General features: G+C 37.9%; 1 protein-coding gene across 1 annotated transcript in view; it reads right to left on the bottom strand.

The window, feature by feature from the left end:
• Positions 1 to 2,388: 2,388 nt before the first annotated feature.
• The window catches only part of nrg2b (neuregulin 2b), a gene marked incomplete in the record, with an annotated part of 65,411 nt that continues 52,199 nt past the window's right edge, over positions 2,389 to 15,600 (bottom strand). Inside the window, 1 exon segment of the mRNA XM_029716273.1 lies at positions 2,389 to 2,868. Coding sequence (XP_029572133.1) covers positions 2,389 to 2,868 — 480 coding nt within the window.

Below are 15,600 nucleotides of genomic sequence, written 5' to 3' on the forward strand. Positions count from 1 at the left end.
GTAAAGGAGATGAGGACAACTGCTGTAAAAACAAACATTTTGTGTGTGTGTGTGTGTGTGTGTGTGTGTGTGTGTGTGTGTGTGTGTGTGTGTGTGTGTGTGTGTGTGTGTGTGTGTGTGTGTGTGTGTGTGTGTGTGTGTGTGTGTGTGTGTGTGTGTGTGTGTGTGTGTGTGTGTGTGTGTGTGTGTGTGAGAGAGAGAGAGAGAGAGAGTAAATGTGGAAGGTAGGAAGGATTGGTTGCAAGGGAAGGAGGTAAGGGGGGATTTTACATTTGAACTACCACTAGAAGCACACTACCTCACTGGCAGTATCCCACATTGCAAATCCCAGATTGAATACAGTGATACTAAGACAAACTAGCCAGAACTTTGGGCCATGAAAATAACATGTATATCTCTAAATGATATTCCACAATAATCCTCTGAATTCATCAAAGGAGTTGGTTGTCATTTTTTATATGGTACTTATTATAACATTTTTTTGTGATACATGCATCTCCTGTGAGACTACTGGTAAAGGGGCAAATTAAAATGTTAATTTAAAACCAACTCATTGGGACTCATGTATTTTACACAATGCCCTTTTTCTTTTAGGTTGAGGAGCCGGACGCTCTCTGTCCAGTTAATCTCATGGTATTTCTGAGGTGGACCCTTTCTGAGGAATGCCTGTAACCCATAGCGGAGTGGACAAGCTGTTGTCATGTGTAAATCTAACATATCCCATGATAATAGGTTATGTCATACTCTATGATGTCATTGTCAAGAGGGCGGGGTCAGACAGAGACAGTCACATATCAGATCATTCAGTCAATATGACCAAGCAAGGTATACTTGTGTTAATAATAAAGGTATAGGAATGCAAAAAAGGATGCAATAATCGATAATCCAATACCATCTGTTGGCTATGATTAAAAAAAGACAAACCGAACAGACTCAAACACACTGCAGTGAGTCAGCCAATGTAGGAGAGACTTTAAAATTAACCTGTGTCACTTGTCACAGCACACAGCAAACCAGTGCCATCATCACTACGAGCCAATGCCGTCATCATCATCATCATCATCATCATCATCATCACAGAACAAACCTGTGTCATTACACTGTCATAGAACAATCATCCAAGAGCCTCAACATGAACTCCATATCAGCATATTTTGGCATTTTTAAAACCCACTTTTTTTTCAAGTTTCAAGAGTTTCCATAGCTCCATACTATATCACAGATGAAAACAGACAAGGAAGAGGGACATAATGGATCTGGCCTATGGACCATGGTGGCTCTTGGGAAATGGAGTCTTTTTCTTGATGGGATGTGAAAGTCCTGAGACACAGTGCGGCTTTAGTTAAGCTGCTGGCATAGGAATGGGGGAGGGCAGTCCATGTAGGCCAGAATCAGGCTGGATTGACTGGATTGGTAGGATTGGCAGCTCCCTGGCCAATGAATGCTCATGGATGGAGGTTTTACAGTGCAATGGAGCTTCTGGCAGCATGACGATTGGCCGGTTGAGTATGTCAGTTTAACAGTGACTACACCCTCATAGCTGAATGGACACTCATGTCTCCCTTGCTGTGACCAGACTACAACTCATCATGGAGTGCGTACACACACGCATGCATACGCACACGCACACACACACCACAACCGTCACCTACACTCATTCCCATGTAGAAACCCTGAACACCTGTGCAGGTACCTTGGATCACCTGCATTCCTCTGAAACAATACACATACGATGACAGGCGGACGGATGATGACATGAATGACTGATATGAGTTTGTTGGAGCAACTCATGAAAAACTAGCGCTTCACTTCCTGTACCAGGACAGGACACCACATCCAGTTGCGTCTGTGATAAATGTCCCCCGTGAAAAAACATCTGCGTGTGGATCATACTCATGTAAACATACACCGTTACACAGGGGTGATTCATATTGCATGATGCCAGAATCATATCACAGTTCAAACAGGGAGATCCTAAATCAGAGGAAGTCAAAGTAAAGAGGTCTATAAAATGAGGAGTCTGTATTAGAAAGGCTACAAAAACTCAACTGGACCTCTGGCTTCAGCACACAGCAAAAGGCACCACAATATTATTCTATTATCTAACTCGTGAAAAAATTGGCACGTAATCATTTTTTTCTCTCATAACGCTGTAAATCAAAAACTTTACATATAAATATTTTTCCCTATAAAAAAAGTCTTTGCTGTTAGCTAGTAGACAATTTTTGCTGAAATGAAAATAAATATTTCATTTATTTAGAATATCTGTCTGTTATACAAAATAAAAATATTTCTCCTAGGTGCAGGTCTCTACTCCACTGTTGTCTTTAGGTGGGTCAGGGGGGTCGGGGTCAAGGGTTAGAGGTCAGTGGTCAAGGCGGGCGGGTCTTAAAGGGGTGCGTTGTCATTTTTGGAGGAGCGCGACTGGGAGCTTTTACTGTGTCCGTTGCTGCGGGTGCTTGGCCGCCCCTGCGCCCGGTGAGTCCGTATGTCGGCGGTCGGGGCAGGGGCGGTAGATGATCGGTACCCACGTTCGCACGGCTCCATGTTCATGTTCTGCATACTGAGGAAAGGAGTGCTCTCTCCTTGCCCCTCCTCTTCCTCCTCCTCCTCCTCCTCCTCTGATTGGCTGAAGCTCTGAGAGCTGTTGTCCCGTAGGCCCATTGCACGCTGGGAGACATGTCCATTGAGGCGGTTCCGACGTGGGCGCCGGCGGCTCCTGATTGGTTCACGGGAGGAGGCGTACTCCTGCGTGGTCTCGTAGGCCTCGTCATCAGGGAGATGATAGGGGCTGGATGGAAGGCTGCCCGTGCTCTCTGTCAGGTAGGGTTGGCGCGGACGTCGGGGCTGCCGGTACAACCGTCCATCCTGCAGGGACAGAAGCAGAAAACGTCACACACGAGATACTCTAGTCTACAACTAACAACATCATACACTACCTACTCTAGTCTACAACTAACAACATCATACCTCTCTACTCTAGTCTACAACTAACAACATCATACACTACCTACTCTAGTCTACAACTAACAACATCATACACTCTCTACTCTAGTCTACAACTAACAACATCATACACTCTACTCTAGTCCACAACTAACAACATCATACACTCTCTACTCTAGTCTACAACTAACAACATCATACACTACCTACTCTAGTCTACAACCAACAACATCATACACTACCCACTCTAGTCTACAACTAACAACATCATACACTACCCACTCTAGAACTAACAACATCATACACTACCCACTCTAGTCTACAACTAACAACATCATACACTACCTACTCTAGTCTACAACTAACAACATCATACACTCTCTACTCTAAAACTAACATCATACACTACCTACTCTAGTCTACAACTAACAACATCATACACTCTCTATTCTAGTCTACAACTAACAACATCATACACTCTCTACTCTAGTCTACAACTAACAACATCATACACTCTCTATTCTAGTCTACAACTAACAACATCATACACTCTCTACTCTAGTCTACAACTAACAACATCATACACTACCTACTCTAGTCTACAACTAACAACATCATACACTCTCTACTCTAGTCTACAACTAACAACATCATACACTACCTACTCTAGTCTACACCTAACAACAGCATACACTCTCTACTCTAGAACTAACATCATACACTCTCTACTCTAGTCTACAACTAACAACATCATACACTCTCTACTCTACTCTACTCTAGTCTACAACTAACAACATCATACACTACTTACTCTAGTCTACAACTAACAACATCATACACTACCTACTCTAGTCTACAACTAACAACATCATACACTCTCTACTCTAGTCTACAACTAACAACATCATACACTCTCTAGTCTACAACCAACAACATCATACACTACCTACTCTAGTCTACAACTAACAACATCATACACTCTCTACGCTAGTCTACAACTAACAACATCATACACTCTCTAATCTACAACTAACAACATCATACACTCTCTAGTCTACAACCAACAACATCATACACTACCTACTCTAGTCTACAACTAACAACATCATACACTCTCTACTTTAGTCTACAACTAACAACATCATACACTACCTACTCTAGTCTACAACTAACAACATCATACACTCTCTACTCTAGTCTACAACTAACAACATCATACACTACCTACTCTAGTCTACAACCAACAACATCATACACTACCCACTCTAGTCTACAACTAACAACATCATACACTCTCTACTCTAGTCTACAACTAACAACATCATACACTACCTACTCTAGTCTACAACTAACAACATTATACACTACCTACTCTAGTCTACAACATCATACACTCTCTACTCTAGTCTACAACTAACAACATCATACACTACCTACTCTAGTCTACAACTAACAACATCATACACCACCTACTCTAGTCTACAACTAACAACATCATACACTCTCTATTCTAGTCTACAACTAACAACATCATACACTCTCTACTCTAGTCTACAACTAACAACATCATACACTCTCTACTCTAGTCTACAACTAACAACATCATACACTACCTACTCTAGTCTACAACTAACAACATTATACACTACCTACTCTAGTCTACAACATCATACACTCTCTACTCTAGTCTACAACTAACAACATCATACACTACCTACTCTAGTCTACAACTAACAACATCATACACTACCTACTCTAGTCTACAACTAACAACATCATACACTCTCTACTCTAGTCTACAACTAACAACATCATACACTCTCTACTCTAGTCTACAACTAACAACATCATACACTACCTACTCTAGTCTACAACTAACAACATCATACACTCTCTACTCTAGTCTACAACTAACAACATCATACACTACCTACTCTAGTCTACAACTAACAACATTATACACTACCTACTCTAGTCTACAACATCATACACTCTCTACTCTAGTCTACAACTAACAACATCATACACTACCTACTCTAGTCTACAACTAACAACATCATACACCACCTACTCTAGTCTACAACTAACAACATCATACACTCTCTACTCTAGTCTACAACTAACAACATCATACACTCTCTACTCTAGTCTACAACTAACAACATCATACACTACCTACTCTAGTCTACAACTAACAACATCATACACTCTCTATTCTAGTCTACAACGAACAACATAATACACTGACTACTCTAGTCTACAACTAACAACATCATACACTCTCTACTCTAGTCTACAACTAACAACATCATACACTACCTACTCTAGTCTACAACTAACAACATCATTCACTCTCTACTCTAGTCTACAACTAACAACATCATACACTCTCTAGTCTACAACTAACAACAACATACACTCTCTACTCTAGTCTACAACTAACAACAGCATACACTCTCTACTCTAGAAATAACATCATACACTCTCTACTCTAGTCTACAACTAACAATATCATACACTCTTTACTCTAGTCTACAACTAACAACATCATACACTCTCTACTCTAGTCTACAACTAACAACATCATACACTCTCTAGTCTACAACTAACAACATCATACACTACCTACTCTAGTCTACAACTAACAACATCATACACTCTCTACTCTAGTCTACAACTAACAACATCATACACTCTCTAGTCTACAACTAACAACATCATACACTCTCTACTCTAGTCTACAACTAACAACATCATACACTACCTACTCTAGTCTACAACTAACAACATCATACACTCTCTACTCTAGTCTACAACTAACAACATCATACACTCTCTACTCTAGTCTACAACTAACAACATCATACACTCTCTAGTCTACAACTAACAACATCATACACTACCTACTCTAGTCTACAACTAACAACATCATACCCTCTCTACTCTAGTCTACAACTAACAACATCATACACTCTCTAGTCTACAACTAACAACATCATACACTCTCTACTCTAGAACTAACAACATCATACACTACCTACTCTAGTCTACAACTAACAACATCATACACTCTCTACTCTAGTCTACAACTAACAACATCATACACTACCTACTCTAGTCTACAACTAACAACATCATACACTCTCTACTCTAGTCTACAACTAACAACATCATACACTCTCTAGTCTACAACTAACAACAACATACACTCTCTACTCTAGTCTACAACTAACAACAGCATACACTCTCTACTCTAGAAATAACATCATACACTCTCTACTCTAGTCTACAACTAACAATATCATACACTCTTTACTCTAGTCTACAACTAACAACATCATACACTCTCTACTCTAGTCTACAACTAACAACATCATACACTCTCTAGTCTACAACTAACAACATCATACACTACCTACTCTAGTCTACAACTAACAACATCATACCCTCTCTACTCTAGTCTACAACTAACAACATCATACACTCTCTAGTCTACAACTAACAACATCATACACTCTCTACTCTAGTCTACAACTAACAACATCATACACTACCTACTCTAGTCTACAACTAACAACATCATACACTCTCTACTCTAGTCTACAACTAACAACATCATACACTCTCTACTCTAGTCTACAACTAACAACATCATACACTCTCTAGTCTACAACTAACAACATCATACACTACCTACTCTAGTCTACAACTAACAACATCATACCCTCTCTACTCTAGTCTACAACTAACAACATCATACACTCTCTAGTCTACAACTAACAACATCATACACTCTCTACTCTAGTCTACAACTAACAACATCATACACTACCTACTCTAGTCTACAACTAACAACATCATACACTCTCTACTCTAGTCTACAACTAACAACATCATACACTCTCTACTCTAGTCTACAACTAACAACATCATACACTCTCTAGTCTACAACTAACAACATCATACACTACCTACTCTAGTCTACAACTAACAACATCATACCCTCTCTACTCTAGTCTACAACTAACAACATCATACACTCTCTAGTCTACAACTAACAACATCATACACTCTCTACTCTAGAACTAACAACATCATACACTACCTACTCTAGTCTACAACTAACAACATCATACACTCTCTACTCTAGTCTACAACTAACAACATCATACACTACCTACTCTAGTCTACAACTAACAACATCATACACTCTCTACTCTAGTCTACAACTAACAACATCATACACTCTCTAGTCTACAACTAACAACAACATACACTCTCTACTCTAGTCTACAACAAACAACAGCATACACTCTCTACTCTAGAAATAACATCATACACTCTCTACTCTAGTCTACAACTAACAATATCATACACTCTTTACTCTAGTCTACAACTAACAACATCATACACTCTCTACTCTAGTCTACAACTAACAACATCATACACTCTCTAGTCTACAACTAACAACATCATACACTACCTACTCTAGTCTACAACTAACAACATCATACCCTCTCTACTCTAGTCTACAACTAACAACATCATACACTCTCTAGTCTACAACTAACAACATCATACACTCTCTACTCTAGTCTACAACTAACAACATCATACACTACCTACTCTAGTCTACAACTAACAACATCATACACTCTCTACTCTAGTCTACAACTAACAACATCATACAATCTCTACTCTAGTCTACAACTAACAACATCATACACTCTCTAGTCTACAACTAACAACATCATACACTACCTACTCTAGTCTACAACTAACAACATCATACCCTCTCTACTCTAGTCTACAACTAACAACATCATACACTCTCTAGTCTACAACTAACAACATCATACACTCTCTACTCTAGAACTAACAACATCATACACTACCTACTCTAGTCTACAACTAACAACATCAAACACTCTCTACTCTAGTCTACAACTAACAACATCATACACTCTCTAGTCTACAACTAACATCATACACTCTCTAGTCTACAACCAACAACATCATACACTACCTACTCTAGTCTACAACTAACAACATCATACAATCTCTACTCTAGTCTACAACTAACAACAACATACACTATCTACTCTAGTCTACAACCAACAACATCATACACTCTCTACTCTAGTCTACAACCAACAACATCATACACACTCTACTCTAGAACTAACAACAACATACACTATCTACTCTAGTCTACTACCAACAACATCATACACTACCTACTCTAGTCTACAACTAACAACATCATACCCTCTCTACTCTAGTCTACAACAAACAACATCATACACTACCTACTCTAGTCTACAACTAACAACGTCATAAACACTCTACTCTAGTCTACAACCAACAACATCATACACTACCTACTCTAGTCTACAACTAACAACATCATACACTACCTACTCTAGTCTCCAACTAACAACATCATACACTCTCTACTCTAGTCTACAACTAACAACATCATACACTCTCTAGTCTACAACTAACAACATCATACACTCTCTAGTCTACAACCAACAACATCATACACTAACTACTCTAGTCTACAACTAACAACATCATACACTCTCTACTTTAGTCTACAACTAACAACATCATACACTACCTACTCTAGTCTACAACTAACAACATCATACACTCTCTACTCTAGTCTACAACTAACAACAACATACAGTATCTACTCTAGTCTACAACCAACAATATCATACACTACCTACTCTAGTCTACAACTAACAACATCATACACTCTCTACTCTAGTCTACAACTAACAACATCATACACTACCTACTCTAGTCTACAACCAACAACATCATACACTCTCTACTCTAGTCTACAACCAACAACATCATACACTACCTACTCTAGTCTACAACTAACAACAGCATACACTCTCTACTCTAGTCTACAACTAACAACATCATACACTACCTACTCTAGTCTACAACCAACAACATCATACACTACCCACTCTAGTCTACAACTAACAACATCATACACTACCCACTCTAGAACTAACAACATCATACACTACCCACTCTAGTCTACAACTAACAACATCATACACTACCTACTCTAGTCTACAACTAACAACATCATACACTCTCTACTCTAAAACTAACATCATACACTACCTACTCTAGTCTACAACTAACAACATCATACACTCTCTATTCTAGTCTACAACTAACAACATCATACACTCTCTACTCTAGTCTACAACTAACAACATCATACACTACCTACTCTAGTCTACACCTAACAACAGCATACACTCTCTACTCTAGAACTAACATCATACACTCTCTACTCTACTCTACTCTAGTCTACAACTAACAACATCATACACTACTTACTCTAGTCTACAACTAACAACATCATACACTACCTACTCTAGTCTACAACTAACAACATCATACACTCTCTACTCTAGTCTACAACTAACAACATCATACACTCTCTAGTCTACAACCAACAACATCATACACTACCTACTCTAGTCTACAACTAACAACATCATACACTCTCTACGCTAGTCTACAACTAACAACATCATACACTCTCTAATCTACAACTAACAACATCATACACTCTCTAGTCTACAACCAACAACATCATACACTACCTACTCTAGTCTACAACTAACAACATCATACACTCTCTACTCTAGTCTACAACTAACAACATCATACACTACCTACTCTAGTCTACAACTAACAACATCATACACTCTCTACTCTAGTCTACAACTAACAACATCATACACTACCTACTCTAGTCTACAACCAACAACATCATACACTACCCACTCTAGTCTACAACTAACAACATCATACACTCTCTACTCTAGTCTACAACTAACAACATTATACACTACCTACTCTAGTCTACAACATCATACACTCTCTACTCTAGTCTACAACTAACAACATCATACACTACCTACTCTAGTCTACAACTAACAACATCATACACCACCTACTCTAGTCTACAACTAACAACATCATACACTCTCTACTCTAGTCTACAACTAACAACATCATACACTCTCTACTCTAGTCTACAACTAACAACATCATACACTACCTACTCTAGTCTACAACTAACAACATCATACACTCTCTACTCTAGTCTACAACTAACAACATCATACACTACCTACTCTAGTCTACAACTAACAACATTATACACTACCTACTCTAGTCTACAACATCATACACTCTCTACTCTAGTCTACAACTAACAACATCATACACTACCTACTCTAGTCTACAACTAACAACATCATACACCACCTACTCTAGTCTACAACTAACAACATCATACACTCTCTATTCTAGTCTACAACTAACAACATCATACACTCTCTACTCTAGTCTACAACTAACAACATCATACACTACCTACTCTAGTCTACAACTAACAACATCATACACTCTCTATTCTAGTCTACAACGAACAACATAATACACTGACTACTCTAGTCTACAACTAACAACATCATACACTCTCTACTCTAGTCTACAACTAACAACACCATACACTACCTACTCTAGTCTACAACTAACAACATCATACACTCTCTACTCTAGTCTACAACTAACAACATCATACACTCTCTAGTCTACAACTAACAACAACATACACTCTCTACTCTAGTCTACAACTAACAACAGCATACACTCTCTACTCTAGAAATAACATCATACACTCTCTACTCTAGTCTACAACTAACAATATCATACACTCTTTACTCTAGTCTACAACTAACAACATCATACACTCTCTACTCTAGTCTACAACTAACAACATCATACACTCTCTAGTCTACAACTAACAACATCATACACTACCTACTCTAGTCTACAACTAACAACATCATACACTCTCTACGCTAGTCTACAACTAACAACATCATACACTCTCTAATCTACAACTAACAACATCATACACTCTCTAGTCTACAACCAACAACATCATACACTACCTACTCTAGTCTACAACTAACAACATCATACACTCTCTACTTTAGTCTACAACTAACAACATCATACACTACCTACTCTAGTCTACAACTAACAACATCATACACTCTCTACTCTAGTCTACAACTAACAACATCATACACTACCTACTCTAGTCTACAACCAACAACATCATACACTACCCACTCTAGTCTACAACTAACAACATCATACACTCTCTACTCTAGTCTACAACTAACAACATTATACACTACCTACTCTAGTCTACAACATCATACACTCTCTACTCTAGTCTACAACTAACAACATCATACACTACCTACTCTAGTCTACAACTAACAACATCATACACCACCTACTCTAGTCTACAACTAACAACATCATACACTCTCTATTCTAGTCTACAACTAACAACATCATACACTCTCTACTCTAGTCTACAACTAACAACATCATACACTACCTACTCTAGTCTACAACTAACAACATCATACACTCTCTACTCTAGTCTACAACTAACAACATCATACACTACCTACTCTAGTCTACAACTAACAACATCATACACTACCTACTCTAGTCTACAACATCATACACTCTCTACTCTAGTCTACAACTAACAACATCATACACTACCTACTCTAGTCTACAACTAACAACATCATACACCACCTACTCTAGTCTACAACTAACAACATCATACACTCTCTACTCTAGTCTACAACTAACAACATCATACACTCTCTACTCTAGTCTACAACTAACAACATCATACACTACCTACTCTAGTCTACAACTAACAACATCATACACTCTCTATTCTAGTCTACAACGAACAACATAATACACTGACTACTCTAGTCTACAACTAACAACATCATACACTCTCTACTCTAGTCTACAACTAACAACATCATACACTACCTACTCTAGTCTACAACTAACAACATCATACACTCTCTACTCTAGTCTACAACTAACAACATCATACACTCTCTAGTCTACAACTAACAACAACATACACTCTCTACTCTAGTCTACAACTAACAACAGCATACACTCTCTACTCTAGAACTAACATCATACACTCTCTACTCTAGTCTACAACTAACAATATCATACACTCTTTACTCTAGTCTACAACTAACAACATCATACACTCTCTACTCTAGTCTACAACTAACAACATCATACACTCTCTAGTCTACAACTAACAACATCATACACTACCTACTCTAGTCTACAACTAACAACATCATACCCTCTCTACTCTAGTCTACAACTAACAACATCATACACTCTCTAGTCTACAACTAACAACATCATACACTCTCTACTCTAGTCTACAACTAACAACATCATACACTACCTACTCTAGTCTACAACTAACAACATCATACACTCTCTACTCTAGTCTACAACTAACAACATCATACACTCTCTACTCTAGTCTACAACTAACAACATCATACACTCTCTAGTCTACAACTAACAAACATCATACACTACCTACTCTAGTCTACAACTAACAACATCATACCCTCTCTACTCTAGTCTACAACTAACAACATCATACACTCTCTAGTCTACAACTAACAACATCATACACTCTCTACTCTACAACTAACAACATCATACACTACCTACTCTAGTCTACAACTAACAACATCATACACTCTCTACTCTAGTCTACAACTAACAACATCATACACTACCTACTCTAGTCTACAACTAACAACATCATACACTCTCTACTCTAGTCTACAACTAACAACATCATACACTCTCTAGTCTACAACTAACAACAACATACACTCTCTACTCTAGTCTACAACTAACAACAGCATACACTCTCTACTCTAGAAATAACATCATACACTCTCTACTCTAGTCTACAACTAACAATATCATACACTCTTTACTCTAGTCTACAACTAACAACATCATACACTCTCTACTCTAGTCTACAACTAACAACATCATACACTCTCTAGTCTACAACTAACAACATCATACACTACCTACTCTAGTCTACAACTAACAACATCATACCCTCTCTACTCTAGTCTACAACTAACAACATCATACACTCTCTACTCTAGTCTACAACTAACAACATCATACACTACCTACTCTAGTCTACAACTAACAACATCATACACTCTCTACTCTAGTCTACAACTAACAACATCATACAATCTCTACTCTACTCTAGTCTACAACTAACAACATCATACACTCTCTAGTCTACAACTAACAACATCATACACTACCTACTCTAGTCTACAACTAACAACATCATACCCTCTCTACTCTAGTCTACAACTAACAACATCATACACTCTCTAGTCTACAACCAACAACATCATACACTACCTACTCTAGTCTACAACTAACAACATCATACACTACCTACTCTAGTCTCCAACTAACAACATCATACACTCTCTACTCTAGTCTACAACTAACAACATCATACACTCTCTAGTCTACAACTAACAACATCATACACTCTCTAGTCTACAACCAACAACATCATACACTACCTACTCTAGTCTACAACTAACAACATCATACACTCTCTACTTTAGTCTACAACTAACAACATCATACACTACCTACTCTAGTCTACAACTAACAACATCATACACTCTCTACTCTAGTCTACAACTAACAACAACATACAGTATCTACTCTAGTCTACAACCAACAATATCATACACTACCTACTCTAGTCTACAACTAACAACATCATACACTCTCTACTCTAGTCTACAACTAACAACATCATACACTAACTACTCTAGTCTACAACCAACAACATCATACACTCTCTACTCTAGTCTACAACCAACAACATCATACACTACCTACTCTAGTCTACAACTAACAACAGCATACACTCTCTACTCTAAAACTAACATCATACACTACCTACTCTAGTCTACAACTAACAACATCATACACTCTCTATTCTAGTCTACAACTAACAACATCATACACTACCCACTCTAGAACTAACAACATCATACACTACCCACTCTAGTCTACAACTAACAACATCATACACTACCTACTCTAGTGTACAACTAACAACATCATACACTCTCTACTCTAAAACTAACATCATACACTACCTACTCTAGTCTACAACTAACAACATCATACACTCTCTATTCTAGTCTACAACTAACAACATCATACACTCTCTACTCTAGTCTACAACTAACAACATCATACACTACCTACTCTAGTCTACACCTAACAACAGCATACACTCTCTACTCTAGAACTAACATCATACACTCTCTACTCTAGTCTACAACTAACAACATCATACACTCTCTACTCTACTCTACTCTAGTCTACAACTAACAACATCATACACTACTTACTCTAGTCTACAACCAACAACATCATACACTACCTACTCTAGTCTACAACTAACAACATCATACACTCTCTACGCTAGTCTACAACTAACAACATCATACACTCTCTAATCTACAACTAACAACATCATACACTCTCTAGTCTACAACCAACAACATCATACACTACCTACTCTAGTCTACAACTAACAACATCATACACTCTCTACTCTAGTCTACAACTAACAACATCATACACTCTCTACTCTAGTCTACAACTAACAACATCATACACTCTCTACTCTAGTCTACAACTAACAACATCATACACTACCTACTCTAGTCTACAACCAACAACATCATACACTACCACTCTAGTCTACAACTAACAACATCATACACTCTCTACTCTAGTCACAACTAACACAATCATACACTACCTACTCTAGTCTACAACTAACAACATTATACACTACCTACTCTAGTCTACAACATCATACACTCTCTACTCTAGTCTACAACTAACAACATCATACACTAACCTACTCTTGTCTACAACTAACAACATCTACACCACCTACTCAGTCTACAACTAAAACATCATACCTCTCTATTCTAGTCTACAACTAACACATTACACTCTACTCTAGTCTACAACTAACAACATCATACACTCTCTACTCTAGTCTACAACTAACAACATCATACACTACCTACTCTAGTCTACACTAACAACATTATACACTACCTACTCTAGTCTACAACATCATACCTCCTACTCTAGTCTACAACTAACAACATACACTACCTACTCTAGTCTACAACTAACAACATCATACACCACCTACTCTAGTCTACAACTAACAACATCATACACTCTCTATTCTAGTCTACAACTAACAACATCATACACTCTCTACTCTAGTCTACAACTAACAACATCATACACTCTCTACTCTAGTCTACAACTAACATCATACACTCTCTACTCTAGTCTACAACATCATACACTACCTACTCTAGTCTACAACTAACAACATTATACACTACCTACTCTAGTCTACAACATCATACACTCTCTACTCTAGTCTACAACTAACAACATCATACACTACCTACTCTAGTCTACAACTAACAACATCATACACCACCTACTCTAGTCTACACTAACAACATCATACACTCTCTATTCTAGTCTACAACTAACACATCATACGCTCTCTACTCTAGTCTACAACTAACAACATCATAATCTACCTACTCTAGTCTACAACTAACCCAC

The sequence above is a fragment of the Salmo trutta genome, chromosome 3, assembly GCF_901001165.1.
Source record: "Salmo trutta chromosome 3, fSalTru1.1, whole genome shotgun sequence".
NCBI lineage: Eukaryota > Metazoa > Chordata > Actinopteri > Salmoniformes > Salmonidae > Salmo > Salmo trutta.